General features: G+C 41.9%; 1 protein-coding gene across 3 annotated transcripts in view; it reads left to right on the forward strand.

Annotated features, from left to right (window-relative positions):
• The first annotated feature begins 2,405 nt into the window (after nt 1-2,405).
• The window catches only part of Mmp1 (Matrix metalloproteinase 1), a 45,505-nt gene continuing 31,025 nt past the window's right edge, over nt 2,406-16,885 (forward strand). For all 3 annotated transcript variants that reach the window (XM_080274874.1, XM_080274876.1, XM_080274875.1), the window contains exon 1: nt 2,406-2,547. In XM_080274874.1, the coding sequence (XP_080131000.1) occupies nt 2,452-2,547 (96 nt within the window). In that variant the 5' untranslated portion in view covers nt 2,406-2,451. The remainder of the gene's footprint in view (nt 2,548-16,885) is intronic.

Here is a 16,885-nt window from a genome sequence, read left to right on the forward strand (position 1 = left end):
TATTGTGTGTGTGTGTGTGTGTGTGTGTGTGTGTTTTTAATGGATCTATCTATATCTGTATATGTATGTATGTACGTATGTATTTACAGCAAACACATGACATGAAACTGCTTGGAATGAAAGCAAAAGATCGGAATTTCAGATGTCGCGTATTTTTGGCGCGATCAAGTGGACATACGTAGACCTTGAGTTGTGGAAAGATCAGAGGTGAAGGTCAATCCTCAGTATATATAAGCCTTACAGTAAATTAACTATATTCTGCATCATATAGAGCCACACGTTGCTATGGTATTTTGATGATTGGTAGCCGAGGTGTCATCGGGCCGGGGTTGATTCAGGAATTACTTGGTTTACACAACTTTTAATTCCAACCCTTCCCTTCCCATCTTTTATCACACCGGAGCGTAGACCCTTCCTTCCGGTACACACATTCATTCATAAGCTTACACGCACACACACGTACATTAACACACACAGTCACACGCGCACATACACAACCCAGGGGCAGCAGGGGAAGACAAAGTTGCCATTTTCCCGCCAGACGGCCCAATTTCAAACTTCCTTCCATATTTCCATGACTTCCTTCCTCCGTATCCTTTTCCCGTCAAATAATTAGGGCAGTAGGGAGGATAAAAACGAACTGGGGTAAAGGACGAAGCGTGACTGAAGTGAAATAAATAAGAAAAGAAAAATGGGAGTATGTATGAACGCTGGACTTCTCACTTTGAAATTTTTCCAAGAAGGCCAGTGACTCAACTCGGCCCATTCACCACGACTGACTGACTCACACTTGCAGTTCCCAGGATGATGGAGATAGAGAGTGTGGAGATGAGATGGAGCCAGGTAGTCAGTCAGGTATGTAGGTAGGTGGGTAGACAAGGAGGAAAAGGAAAGCGTAGATTTGTTCCTATCTACTGAATGGGAGTCAATCAATAAGCGGTAGTAAGGTAAGCAGGTAGGAAAGCATTTGGTAGGCGAGGTGGAAAGGGAAGACAGCAAGTTAAGTAGGAGGGTATACTTATTTTCGTAGAAGGTAGGTAGGCCGTAGAGTATATGATAGGTTAGTAAGGAAAGATAGGGAATAAGTTTGTTTTCACATATAAGTAGGTAGGTAGGGAGGGGAAAAAAAAAGAGATGAGCCGTAAGTAGAAATGAGTTCGGAGGTAAATGGAAGGGCAAGTGTAAGTAGGAAAGGTTTCTCTGCAAGTATGCAGGCAGGTTAAAGAGCCTAGAAGGAAGGGACTGTATATATTAAAAGTAGGTAGGTAGGTAGGCAGGCAGATACCATGTAAAGGTGAGATAAAAACTGGTAAGTAGGGGTGGGAATGGAGAAATTAGAAATAGGTAGGTAGGATGGCAAATAGGAAGGAAAGGATAGATACAAAAGTAGTAAATAGGGAAATATCTGGTAACAAACAAGATAATTCCTTGAGTACGATTGCATGTATTTTATTACTGCTACCGCCAGATGATTATACGTTTTGAAGAGGCCCAGTGGTGAAAATTTTAAAACAGCATTCGTTAAATTTACTGCAATAAAAACACTTCTACATTCTTGCTACAAACAGTCGATTTTGGTGGTTTTATGTGCGACCTCGTAGGGAATGTATATATGATGATGATAATACTACTGCTAATAATAATAATCATAATAATGCTAATAATAATAATAACTGGTTACGTTTGAGAAGAAATGGAAGTCAAACATGACTGATATGAAAGGAAATGAATAGTAAATAGTATGATAAGAGTAAATACACGTACTACGAAGAATCATTATAAGTACTAGTAAGAATAATTATAAGTACTAGTAAGAATCTAAACACGATGATTCACCCCATTTCATTCATACGGAATCGTGAGCAAGGACACCGGTAGGAAGTTTCGTCCTAATGCCCTTATTCGACTCATGTTTGTCGGAAATTTAGCAGTTCCTTGACCCGAAAGATAGGGCCTAATTTTGAGTTGCTGTGCTTCCACCTGGGCTCGGAAACTACCATATGTGACTTAATTTGAAGTTGTGTACCTGGAAGCAGCGGATGTCCCTTTTGCTTAATCACGACACCATTTGTCCCTCAAACGCGCTGTACTGTGAGCTTGCTTAATTTGTCCCAGGAAATCGCTATGTCAGCTTTCTGTTGGTCTTATATGATACCGTTAGTACAATATGTTCTCCAAAACTTTCTTACTATCACGAAAATGTCCTTAAGATGACGAAAAGCATCTCCAACACAACTTTGATTCTGGATCGAAAGTCTTGAGTTGCCACTTGAGGTTGATCATGGCGACAACTGGCATCTGACGCGGGATCCTCGGCAGTCGTATATATACCCTGAACCCCGGCGGGATGTGTCAGGTGCGAGGTGACATTTGTTGGGTGAGGGGTGTGTGTTATGTGTTTTGGACGGACCCTCTGCACCTCCTTCAAGTTTTAGTTTAATTTAAGTGACAATGGCGGCAAGGTTTCTTCTAATGGCACTGGGGCTGGTGGCGCTGACGGAGGCTGTGCCCGTCAAGATGCAGGTTGGCTCCGACTCCTCCCTTTTGGTGAGTATTCATTATACAATTATGGATCATAGCGCATTTTAAAGTTTTGTTATTTCCACACGATTTAACGCAGTAGAAGGCCACCTTGTAGTGAAGGAATTAATACAAGTTGAAGCAGATTCCTCTATATTAGTTTGGAGGTAAAATTAAACTGAAAAAGTTTTATGTCCAAGTTATGTGGTACTCGGAATATTTGTTGTTTACCCTCTTATTGTTATTTCTCACCCAGAACCGTTGTGACCAGTAAATTGATTAAGTGTTGGGTTGTGTAAGCTTTGTGTACGTCGCGGCACACGTACATACTCGCACCCGCTCATGTACACACACCCACGTACACAAACAATGGAAAACCATGATATGTGATGTGTGGGCGTTTGTGTTGTGTGTGTTTGGCGGCGTTCGTGTAAGTTTGTGCACATTTGGATATTGATAAGCTCTGCAAATGAGACGAAAGTTTTACGAAAAAATAAGGAGAAAGATAAAGTGAACGTTATCAGACGGTTTTGAATTATGAAAATGTAATGTAACTGAAAAAAAGATTTACTGAAGACTTCAGTAATCCAAGTTACAACTTGTGCAGCTTATTGGTACACATTTATTATGATAATAATAATAATAATAATAATAATATAATAATAATAATAATGACTCGTGTATAACGTGAGTTTAATGTGTATGGTTTGTATTTTGATGTATAATACTTTACTGCCAAGACATCTTAATTCCTGTAATTGTGTTCACTAAAATTTAACAATAGATGATAACTTCCTAAAACTGTTTTTGGTTTTCATAATGCTCTTCAGAACTTGGCAGGATATCATAAACTTTCTTCTGCTATCCAAGTTAAAAATTCTTTTCGGAGGAGACCAGAGTATGTCATTCTTCAGCAGTTCATAATTCTGTTCCTCTAAGTCAAGTAGCTTAAATTAACATTCCTTTTACAATTTATAATTCGTCATTGCTGGGTAAGCAAAGAATATTTTTTCTTGTCCATAGATCTTTATTGATAGCCAAAGTCCTGCAGCTATTCTCATTGTTTTTTAATGCCTTTTTATGGATAAACAAAACAGAGAGAGAGACCCAGCTGGAGGAGACAGGAAAGGAGAGAAATAAGAGAAACATCTGGTGAAGGAGGGAAGAGAAGTGGAGGTCAAGAGGGGTGGGGGCAGACTGACAGGGGAAGGAATGGAGAAGTGAAGGATGGAGAGGAAAAAATTGGGTGAAGGAGAATGGAGGACAGTGAGGGGAGAAGGATGGGAGGGAGGGAAGGAAGGAAGGGGGGAAAGGAAACATGAAGAGGGGGAGAAGGAAATGGCAGAATCAGAAGGAAGATGGGGGAGAGGGACGGAGAAGAAAGGGGGATATAAAGAATAAAAGAGGGAGGGGGAAGAAAGCTAGGGAGGTGGAGGAGAGGAGAAAAGTAGGAACGGGGGGAGGGAGGGGGGGAACATGGCTAGATCTGCCCTAAGCACACTGTCGCCAGTTTGGGGGGAGAGTATTGGTTTTTGTTGGGGGAGGGGAAGGGGAGAGAGGAAGAGTGGAGGGAGGAGGGGAGAGAGAAAAAGTGGAGGGAGGAGGGGAGAGAGAAAAAGTGGAGGGAGGAGGGGAGAGAGAAAGAGTGGAGGGAGGAGGAAAGACGATCAGTGGAGAGAAGAGGGAGAAAAAGAGGAAGAGGAATTAAAGATCAGGACAAGAAAATGGCATGAAACGTGACACAAAAAAGTAGTAGTAGTACAGTAAGAAAGCACAGTAAGAGGAAGTGAGAAACAAGGTCGAGAGAGATGGAGAGAAAAAGAACGTGAAGAGAAAGACCAGTGAGAGGGGAGGTGATAAAAAAAAGCAAGAACAAAAGCGCCAACCTGTCCACGATCATTGTCAGTGACGCAATTTTTAAGTCCGGGTTAAAGCACGCAAACCAGGAAGTGATTTATAAAGGAGCTTAAAGCCTTTCAATCCCAGGCATTTAGGCCTATTTAGTTTTATTTTATATTATTTTTCATTCTTTTGTTTCATTTTTTATTTTGATATCCAAGCATTTTTATTAAGCGATTATAATGAGCTTCGGTACAGAAGAAGTTACATAAGGGATGTGTTCTAAGTGGAGATTTCGTAACACTTCTTCATTAGCGATTTATGCCGCACTTTACAACTCATTATCGTCTTGTATGTTGTTTCTACAAATAATGCCAATAATAAGTCTAGGTAGAGATAGTACAGGTGAATGGTAGAGTGAAATAAGCATAATCAGCTGTAGTATCAAACCACTCCATTTAGAGAAATAAGCCACAGAGAGAGAGAGTGAGTGAGTGAGATACGCTACCGGATTCTGTGGATTAAATGGGAGAAAGTTTATACCTACGAACCTGCCAATCACGGTCAACGATAAGCCACCCTCATTATCAGATCCTATGGCTGTAATTAGGACAAGGACGTGAGTGGATAGATGGGTGGTTAAGTGGAAGGATAGGTGGATGGATGGGTTGGTGAGTGGATAGGGGGATGGATGGATGAGTGGATAGGGGGAAGGAAAGACGCTCGGGAAAATCGACTTCAAAACGTCTTCATCCTTTAATTATTGCCGCCTACAGACTTTATTACTACTACTACTACTATTACTGCTACCACTTCTGCTACAGCAACTACTACTATTGCGTTGACTACATTTTTTTGTTTCAAGATCAGGAAAACTTCTTGTGTTGAAATATTTTGCGTGTGTGTGTGTGTGTGTGTGTGTGTGTGTGTGTGTGTGTGTGTGTGTGTGTGTGTGTGTGTGTGTGATTTAGAAAGGGGGGGGAAGCAGAGGGTAATGAGTATCCGGTGTAGGATGAGTGAGAGGAAGCGGATCCGTGAAGAAGGACTCAAGTGTCACCTTTTTTACTGGAAGAGGGTTACTCACTGTGACTCACTCTCTCCTTCCCTCCCTAGCCTCTCTTTGTGGTCACTACCCCCTGACAGACACCACACATGTATTACTACAGTGACAGCGATTACCCTCTGCCTAACCAAACACTCAAGCACATGACTCATTTATTTTGTCAGATGACCCAAAAGTGAACCACAGGGTCTACTTGGCCACACAGTAAGCCTTATTCACCACACTGTAAGCCTTATTCTCCACACTATGCCTTATTCACCACACAGTAAGCCTTATTCCCCACACTAAGCCTTATTCACCACACACTAAGCCTTATTCACCACACTAAGCCTTATTCACCACACTGTAAGCCTTATTCTCCACACTATAAGCTTTATTCTCCACACACGAAGCCTTATTCTCCACACACTAAGCCTTATTCTCCACACTTTAAGCCTTATTCTCCACACACTAAGCCTTATTCACCACACACTAAGCCTTATTCTCCCCACACAAAGCCTTGTTCTCCACACTATAGGCCTTATTCAACACATACTAAGCCTTATTCACCACACCGTAAGCCTGTAAGCCATATTCTTCTGTCGTTCTTACCCTCAAGGTTTTTCTTACAGAGGATTTCGATTTAAACCTGCCACATCATAGTTTCACACTAGGCTTGTCTTGATGTAGCTTTAGCGTTGCCCAAGGGAGGATGTGCACGATAAATTGTCATAAAGAGCAAGGTATTAGGGAGCAAGGTATGTACGTCAAATAACAAGGCACGATTACGTCAAAGATCAAAAACGTACATGAAAGGAAATAATTATAAACGGTGATAAGAAAGGAGCGTGACAGAGGACTGATAAATATCGCAAGCTGCTGTAAGATAAAAGCAAAATTAAAAGATTACGATATATTGTCATGAAAAAAGAAAGCCAGATAAAGGAACGGAAATGAATGATAAAAGACCATAAAATACTTCATGATAAAAGAGAGATTAAGTATGAAAAGCTGGTATATAATAAGCAAAATATAGAAAAAAACACAATAAGCTGTCCTGAGAAAAGAGAACAACATAAAGGATAAATTGCCACAAAAGAGCAATGTAAATAAAAGGAAAAAAAAACGGCAAATTGTCAAGAAAATGAGATCAAGGTTAAGGGAAGAAAGTGTTCAATAAAATTCCATAACAAAGTGAGAAAGATGAAGAAAGAGAAAATAAAAGTTGACAGAATACTATGTTATATCCGTTTATTATCGACAGTCAGTGTTATTTCAAGCAGTTTGTAATATATTAAAAAAAAAAAACAATATATTTCATATACAAGTCTCAGTAGCAATTAATATGAATGATTTGTGTGTGTGTGTTTTTTTTTTTTTTTCACTATTATTCACTGTAGTTTGGCTGTGAAATGTTCGATAGGTGTACGAGTTGAACTAAAAGAATAGATAGATAAATAAATAAACAGTCGAGTACACAGCTATGGCCGTATTCTATGTGGCAGAGGAGGCTTCGTAACACCTCTTCCTAAGCGATTTATATTGCGTATTACACCATATTATTATCTTTATGTCGTATTAATCATGTCATAGTTTCAAGGAGTAACATACAAAAGGATACTGATACAACTTAGTGTAGAATAAATCGCTTAGCACGAGGGGTTACGAAAGTCTCTCTCTCTCTCTCTCTCTTTCTCGAGCCTCCCAAGCCTACCACAGCAGGCTCCATGGCGACTTGGCTTGCTGCTGCCCACCGCAATTTTCTAATAATTCATACTGAGTGAAGCCCTGTGTGTGTGTGTGTGTGTGTGTGTGTGTGTGTGTGTGTGTGTGAAATTGCAGAAATGTGTGACAGTGCATCTCTGTGTGCATGAGAGAGTGCTTGTGCGAATGTCATGAAAGTGTGTGTGTGTGTGTGACTGGAGTATTTTGAGGCAGCTGTGAGTGTGTGCATGTATCGTGTAATTCTCTCTCTCTCTCTCTCTCTCTCTCTATCTATCTATCTATCTATCTATCTTTCTGTCCCTTTCCATTTTCTTTTTCTTTTGCGAGTGTCACTCTGTGGATCAGACCAGTAAGAGATGGATTGATTTAGAGTGAGATAGTGAGCGAGTGAGTGGGTAGAGCCAGGATGTGAGCAAGGAACCAACAGATAAAGAAAGTGTTCTTTGTGTCACTTTGCTTCTTTCGTTTCTTCCTTCAGTTTTTTTTTTTTCGTGATTCCTTCATTTTTCCTTCATTCTCTTCGTAATTCCTTCATTTTTCCTTCATTTTCATCGTGATTACTTTCTTTCTTTATTTATTTTTTCTCTCTTCCTTTTCCTTCCTTTCTTCCTTCTTTCTTTCCCTTCACCTTTGCTTTACTTCTTTACTTTCGTTACTGCAGCTTTCCGTCCTCCAAACCTTCTTACTCTCCTTCACTATGATGACGCATATTTAAGCTTTTTTCTTGCTGCCCTCAGACGATTTTACTTAGCTTAGGGGGAATTTATGGAACTGGAGGGATATATGTAGACTTCATTAACCCCCTACACTACCAGATGGCTCCCCTAAGCTGAGTAAAATCGTCTGTTAACAGCAAGAATAAAGAATAAATCGCAGTAATATAGTGGTTAATCTTTCCTTCCTTCAACCTTGCCATTTCATTACTTAAACTATTTCCTTCCTTCTCTCCTTCCCCCCTACACTTCCTTCCTTCTCTCTTTCCTCCATACACTTCTCTACTCCCCCTCGTTCCTTCCGTTTACGCCTCTTTTACTCCTTAACCAACAGAGTTTCCTTCTGACCTTCCTGGCTTCCTTCCAGCCTTCCTACACTTCCCTCCCATACCAACCCTCCACCTCTTCCTTCCCTCCCTACCCTCCCTCCCAACCATCCTCCCCTTACTCCATCCCTCCCCCACTTCTCCACTTTGCTTCCTATTATTCCTTTTCTCTCCTTCCTTATCTTTCTCTTCATTCGTTCTCTTAACTCGGTCTCTGCTTCCTTCCTTCCTCTCTTTCGTCCTTCCTTCCTACTCTCCTTCACTATTTTCTGTCTAGATGTTGGTCAGTCTGTCTGCTTGTCTGTCACCTTTCTTATAGGATAATTTCTCTCTCTCTCTCTCTCTCTCTCTCTCTCTCTCTCTCTCCCCAGTACATGCGCACCCTCGAAAGAGTTATTCTTCAAGGTCTTTGAGGACTTTTAGGAGAGAACGAAGGAGGATGAGATAAAAGGGAGGGAAGGAGAGAGAGGGAGGGAGGAAAAGAAGAGAAGAGGGAATGGGAGAAAAGAATTAGGGAGGTAGGAAGGAGGAACAGCAAGGACAGAGAGGGAAGAGAAGAAAGCAGTGTGAGAGAGAGTGAGAGAAGGCAAACAAGGAAGAGAGAAGAAAGGAAGCAGAGAAGGGAAGAGAAACGAAGAAATGAGAGAGAGAGAGAGAGAGAGAGAGAGAGAGAGAGAGAGATTCACAAAGACGATAGCTGAGAAGGGAGGGAGGGAGGGTGAAGAATAAGGGAGGAAGGGAGAAGTACAGGGAGTGGCTAACAGGAGGAGGGAGAAAGGAATGCAACAGGGAGGGAGGGAAGGAGGAAGGGAGGAGAGATGGGAGCAGATGTGGAGGGAGGGAGGAAGAGCCAGCTGGGAGTATAGCAACAAAGAAAACAATAGTAGTAGTAGGATAGTAGTATGCGTAGTAATGGTAGCAGTAATGGTAGTAGTCGTGGTAGTGGTAGTTGTGGTAGTGGTGATTGTTTTAGTTGTGGCAGTGGTATTATGTTAAGTGGCTGTGGTAGTGGCGATAGTTGTGGTAGTTGTAATGGTTGTAATTGTGGTAATTATAGTAGTGGCGATAGTTGAGGTAGTTGTAATGGTAGTAATTGTGGTAGTTGTAGTGTTGTGGTTGTTGTGACGATAGTTATGGTAGTAGTAATGGTAGTTGTAATTGTTGTTGTGGTAGAGGTATTTACAGGTGAGAAGAGGACAGTTACTAACTAGGCCACCAGATCTTGCCTCCACCTCCACCACCACAATAATAACAACAGCTGCATCCTCTCCTACCACCACAACTACCACCATTTTATCAACCACAACTACCACGATTACCACTATCCGAACCACCACCATTTCATCATTCATAATCTGCTCTTATCTACTACCAACATCACAACTACCACCATTACATTATTGTCGTTAGTTTAGCAGTCACTAGTAACCATCAGAAGAGAGAGAGAGAGAGACAGAGAGAGAGAGGTGATAATTATTGTGAAGTGGGGACCAAGAAAAGATATTACCACAAATGACTGTTGCCGAGAGAGAGAGAGAGAGAGGACCTAATCTCCTATAGAGGCATTTCCCTTGTGACTCACACAGGCTGTCCGCTCTCTCTCTCACTCAATCTCTCTTACATCTGCTTTCAGTATCACTAACCTATATACTCTCTCTCTCTCTCTCTCTCTCTCTCTCTCTCTCAGCCCCTTTGTAGCTATCTAACCACATATAGTATATATCCATCTGGCAATATATCTGTCTCAATCTTTCTATCTATATCAGTGTATCTGTATTTACCTATTGATCAGTGTGTCTCCTTAATCTGTCCAGCTGTCTATCTGTCTTTCTTTCTGTCTATCTATCTATCTATCTGTCTATCTGTCTATTTATCTAATGTCGAGGGCAAAACTTACTATCAGCGTTCAAGGTCGGTCAGCCTTGACAGGAGAGCGTAAGATGTGTGTGGTCTGAGTATCTATTGCACAGACACCAAAATAATTCTCCTCTCTCTCTCTCTCTCTCTCTCTCTCTCTCTCTCTCTCTCTCTCTCTCTCTCTCTCTCTCATATGGCCTCAGCTTCATTCACTCTTTACTCACTATGTCATGATTCACTGACTGACTCTCCCATGTTTCTTATTCTCTGGATTCCACTCATCTTACTCACCCCTTCACACACACACACACACACACACACACACACTCTCTCTCTCTCTCTCTCTCTCTCTCTCTCTCTCTCTCTCTCTCTCTCTCTCTCTTCTTTCCCTTCCAGCGTCACTTAGCTTCAATCATCATCTGTCCATTCATCCTGCCTTCCATCCTCTCTCTCTCTCTCTCTCTCTCTCACTCACACACACACACACACACACACACACAGTTACTCATGCTTACACACTCTTCCTTTAATCTAAAACACAAATTCACTTCCTCACCAGCTAAATCTTCCTCTGTTCACATATTTCCTTCGACCATTCACTCTTTTTCACTCCGCCATATTGTATTCACTCTCATTCACATTCATCCACAGATCCACCTACATTTCTCCTCCCACCCAGCTCATTCATCTGCGCCCGTTTTTATTTATTCATTCTGACTATTTTCACTCATTCAGTCAACCATTGCTCTTTCACATGCGCTTACAAAACTATACAGGAATGAGTAGTGTGTGTGTGTGTGTGTGTGTGTAAGAGCAGGTAACCCGACCACTCACCCACTTCCGCCATGACTGTCCTCCTCCTCCCCCTCCCTCCCCCCTCCCCTTCCTTTTATCCTTCACGCCCGCCCTCCACCCCTCCCCTTCCCTTTATCCTGCACTCCCTCCCTTCCTCTCCCTCCACCCCTTCCCCTCTCTCTCTGTCTGTGTGTCTGTATCTTTATAATTATATGTGTCCATCTATTCATATCAGTCCATCTGTCTTTGTGTCAGTCTTTTTATCTATTTCAAAATAAAGCTATCTCTGTGTCTATCTCTACTTAAGGTATATCTCTGTCTACCTGTCCATCTGTCTATATCTGTCTGTCTGTCTACCGTACCCTATGTCTGTTTATGTATCTATCCATCCATCTGTCTATCTATTTATCAGTAGTCCACACCTTGGTCCCTTCACATATCATTTTGTACATTCTCCCTCATCACCACCTTCCTCCCCACCTCCAAACCAATACTCACGTGTGAAGGTTGCACTGTGGTCTACTGGTAAGAGTTTTTAGCTACTGTTAGAGGTTATATATCCCTAATACCCTTCCCCTTCCCTTTAGAATTGCCCTTACTTATCCCTTTATGTTGATGAGAGACAAAGCAAGCAGGAAGTATGGTACCCTTTTTATTAGCTGCTTGTAAATGGACTCCGATGCCTGTCTTGTTTTGCGTTAGTCGGTGTGGTGGTTTTGTGGTGTGTATTTACTTATTTTTTTTTTTGTCGAGGCCACCCCCCTCACAGGCTGCGGCGTTGGGCAGTAGTGTAGTCTTAATATCTCCAGTCTGCATTCATATAACCTCCTACAGTTTGTGGATTTCTTTCAGACAAAGAAGGAAGGTGTCTGTCTTAGAAGCTCCCCTTTTCAAATTATTAACCTGTAGCAATGATATGAGTGACCCTCGTGCAGTTAATAGGCATGAAGCTGCTTTAATTATCATAAAAGGGTCTCCTGAATAAAATCGTCTGTTGATTGCAAGTATGAATAAAGGACGACCGTATTTCTAACATTTTGCCTCCCAGTGCTAGTTCCGTTTCTGCGTTTCCCCCTGTTTATCTTAATTCTGTTCTCAGTTTCTTTGCATCAATCCAGTTTTAATCTTACATCCCACCTCACTTTCTCCCCCGTGCCCCCAGCAACTGCCAGTCACCACCTCATCCCCATATTAAGCCGGTGGAATCTCATAATCAATTCATTCATCCGCGACACGCAACTCTCCCAAGAATTTCCAGCCAGTGTTTACGTGGCTTCGGAGAACTCGGTTTCGGGACGGTTCGCCGCGCCGGGTCCACCCTTCATGTCGAGAGCTTTCCGGAACATGACGAAAAGGACTCGGGCCGAAAAGATTTATGGGGCCGGATGTCATGGTGTGGTTTTGTGACGAAAAAATGGTAAATAGAAGGGTAAATGGCCGTTGCTTAAACGAGAAAAACGAAAAATAATGAGAGGAAAGTAACTAGATGCATTTCAGGTTCTTGTTTAAACCAGGTCTTGGGCGAAGAGGTTAAGTCGCCGGATGTCACGTCTTGGTTTTGTGATAAAAAATATAATACATAAACAGATAAATGATTTGTAACGACCAAGAAACACACACACACACACACACACACACACACACACACACACACACACACACACACAAGCAGCACATAATGGCTTAGATGAGAAAGGGCATTATACTGAGTCTGTTTTTTACTGAGGCCTGTGCTAAAGGGATGATTGTGCGAGATGCCGTAGGACAGATGTGTATCAGGATATGAGTAATAGTGATGAAAATAATGGTTGCTGAGTGGATGACACGTGTAACATGGAGTATGGATTATTTTTTATTTAATTGGGTTTTCCTTTCCTCTGTTCATAGTTAAAAAAAAGGGGGGGGTGAGGTGGAGAGATAATCAAATGACACTTTACACGTGATCCAACTTTATTTAGGACTCTGGCGAAAAGGTGTATTGTGTGGAGTGTATTAGGACAACGTAATAGCAGGATATGGTATACGCAGGTGGAGTATGGGTGTTATAACGGGCAAATATATAACATGGAAGTATATTTGTGAATCCGTTCCATTGAAGACACCGATGGTAAGATATGCGAAATTAGAATGGATGTTTGTAGCATTATTATTATTATTATTATTATTATTATTATTATTATTATTGAGGATTGTCTGGAGAGGTGTGAATGAGGATGCTGTGAATTGAAAGAAGGGCAGCCTTATGACGGGGGACAGGGTGACAGGGGTAACTCCGGGATTAAAGGATCTGGATATTGATAGATTTTGTGGCAAATATTGTAGACAGCCATACGGAAGTGAGAGAGAGGGGAGGGGGTTGGGTAAAAAAAAAAAAAGGATTGATCTGTGCACTTATTTATTGCCAGGAAATTATCTGTGTCACGTTTTGGTGTGTCACGCGATGGTTTTGTAACGAACATGTAGACGATTTATGTGTCAAGAAGGCAGGGGAGGGAGAGAGAGGGAATAGTCACGCTATCCATTGATTCATTGTACTGAGGTCCATTAGAGGGGATAGCTGTCTTTATGCCATGATTGTATAACGAACATATGGGAAGTATTTACACATCTGAATGGCTATACAGGCTGGTCGCTTCTCTGTCATTCTCGCGTGTTGCGGGGACGGCATATTCAGTGTTTGTTCAGTGTCTGTCCTGCATCGCTCATTCCCGCTCCCATGGACACACCTAAGCCCAGACCAGCAGCCTGAGCCGTCCCCATAAGATACCGTTGGGTTCTTGTGTAGCGCTATATGTGGACCACATTGCTTATTAATCCATTCACTACTAGGGTGCTCTCGACCTCTTCAGTCCGATGGCGTATTTTTCATGCTATTCTTGCCATCTAGAGACGATTTCATTCAACCCAGGAGCGATATCTAGCACTGGAGGGGTTAATGAAGGCTGTATCTAACCCCTCCAGTTCGAAAAATCCATCTGAAGGTGAATAAAATCGTCTGGAGAATGCAATGATAAGATGACAAATAGATAAGCAGACTGGAGGAGTTGATCTGAAAAAAATCTCATGGAAAAAGCAGAAATAAAAAACAAAAATTCAGAGGGAGGAGGGGTGAAATGAATGGATTTTATATATACTGAAATGACTAATAAGTGAATGAATTATATATCGTTTTTGCCGCATTGTGACTCACCGCCAGGGCAGACTGTTGCGTGCTGACCTGGCACGTGATATCGAGACTAGGAATTAAGTTATGAAAAAGCTTATTGCAATTGAATAGGTTAAGGCAGAATAATGCTGATTTAAGTGCAGCCATACCGTAGAGAGAGAGAGAGAGTGTGTGTGTGTGTGTGTGTGTGTGTGTGTGTGTGTGTGCGTGTGCGTGCGCGCGCGCGCGCGCGCGCTCTGTATTCGTATTCATATTCAAAGACATGTTCATATTAAGGAGTTAAGGCATAGTGAAGGAATGCGAAGGTTATAACAAAGTGGCTAAATTTCATGTCAAGATGGGGATCACGTGGCCTCTCCAAACTGTGGAATAACATTGAAGTTTCCACGAGGTTAAACTAATAATCGCAAAGTAGAGGTCAGCCACAATTAAACACTGTGGCCAATTTAGGCAAGATAGTTACATAGACATCGTGAGAGCTTGATAAGTGGGTAGGATAAACAGGGGTGTCACGTGGCCAGGGCTGAATTGCAATGTTTACATCCACTTCGGCGCCTGGGGTCAACTCGGCGCCTTTTCTGGCCGAGTGGTGCCTCTTGGTTGTTTATAGAATTGAAGTGCCGCAATGGGAGTGCTGTTTAGCCTACTTACGCACGTGCATCACTAACACAGTCACATATATACACATTCATAACAGATATACTTACACACCCGCATCATTAACAGTCACATATATACACACATTCATAACAGCTGTACTTATAACCATAGTTGTCTTGCCTGGATGTAAATACACATGAATTTTAAACTCATTTGCATACATAGATAAGTCACACACAAATATACATAAATTTTACCACATACTTGCGGTATATATACTCCACGTACCGGTACATAATTTCTTACATCCATGCATCCTACTTCATACATACACACATATTTGCCTACATACCCAGACCACCCACACACCAGCCTACCAGAATATGAAATCATCCAGTACTCACACACACACACACACACACACACACACACACACACACACACACACACACACACACACACACACACACACACACACACACACACACACACACACACAATCTGTCTCTATCTTTCTATAAAGCTTGCATCTCACCACAAAATTCCAACATGAAACGTTCACATTACACGACTTCCGCTGGTCATATACAAACACGTTTCCGTTCACAAACCATCCTTACACAACCCTTCCTACACACCTACACAAAGCTTCTACCCACACACGCATGCCCATTCCCACCACACTCACTCACCTGTCCCTCCCTTTCACATTCCTTCCCTTCCGGTGGCCCTCAGTGACGTCACCTTGCCCGATGACGTCACCAGTACCTGCGCATGACGTCACTAGTACCCATGACGTCACCCGCCGAGAATGCCGAGCTGGTGCGAAACTTCCCAAACAGGATTTTAGAACCCTGACAAATAAAAACCTTGCTCTTACTTCATTTAGCTTGTCAGACGATATTACTGTGCACTTTACGTCTTGTACTGAAGGGGTTAATGAAGGCTGCATCTAACTCCTCCAATTTGAAGTGTCAAAAAAAAAAAAAAAAAAAAAAAAAAAGTCTGGGAATGGCAAAGATAAAATTTACATATCGTATTCAAGGGTAAACCACTTAAGTACGATATCATTTTGTATCCTTGTGCAGTTTTATTAGGCTTAGGAGAGAGAGAGAGAGTGTTCATTATTCACTTCACCAAATCATGTGGAGGTCGCTTGAGAATATAAAAGACGTCCACGGGCTGAAAGGAGTAAGGAAGGATGGATTGACTTTGTGGTCTCTTTCTCTCTCTCTTTCTTTCTGTGTGCGTGTGTGTGTGTGTCGTTCGTAGAGCTTGACGATTTAGGAAACACACTGTCATGATGATTCTCTCTCTCTCTCTCTCTCTCTCTCTCACGTCGGATGCATAGGTCACATTTCCTCTGATATTTTGAGAGATGGGGGAGTGGTAGGTAGCAGATGATGATGATGATGATGAGAGAGAGAGAGGAGGAGGAGGGAGCAGTGGAATTTCCTTCATTTTCTTGAGACACGTAGAGATGGAGAAAGATGATGCGGCAGAAAGGAGAGAGAGAGAGAGAGAGAGAGAGAGCACCAAAATAAAGCGACACACAAGACAAAGGAAGATCCAGCCAATATTAAACCCCTGCGAGTTCCGTAAACACTGAGTATTGCTGAGTTCAGGACGACTGGAGACCTTACCTAGTGCTGAGTAACACTGCTACAGTATACTATCATCACACACACACACACACACACACACACACCACTGACTCATCTTCTTGCTACTCCCTGTACTCTTGGGAACAGCTCAGTTAACCTTGATAATGTCGTGAAGGGAGGGGTTCTTACTGAGTACGGACAAAAATGTTCGATTATTATTATTATTATTATTGCAGTAGTAGTAGGAGCGATAAAAATAACGAATACTGTAAAATAAAACCATTTAATAAGGATTCCATATCATGAGGAACCCATGACTTGCGGAAGACATCACCACCATCCCTGCGTGACGATGGTGGTGGTGGTGGTGGGGTGAATGATGCAGGAAGTGGGGTGTAATATCATCAGACTGGGGCTAATTAACCACCTCTTACCATTCCAATCCCTAATACCGTAATTACACGCCTCTTTCCTAATTACGCCCTTCTAGCTTGTCTCAGTCCTTCACCTCCAATCAGCGGCTCACGTCTCATGTTCCTTAGGCCACCAAAAAGTAAAATAAATAAATAAATATAAACAGAATAAATAAAAAATAAAAGTTGTTGAGAGATTTTTTGGCTCCTTTTGTGTTCATCTAAGGGAACTGGACAACTCATGCAACTTAAATACTTTAGTCATGATGGCTTGAAATTTGGTGT

The sequence above is a fragment of the Coenobita brevimanus genome, chromosome 60, assembly GCF_032717465.1.
Source record: "Coenobita brevimanus isolate Jiangsu-jjx chromosome 60, ASM3271746v2, whole genome shotgun sequence".
Taxonomy (NCBI): domain Eukaryota; kingdom Metazoa; phylum Arthropoda; class Malacostraca; order Decapoda; family Coenobitidae; genus Coenobita; species Coenobita brevimanus.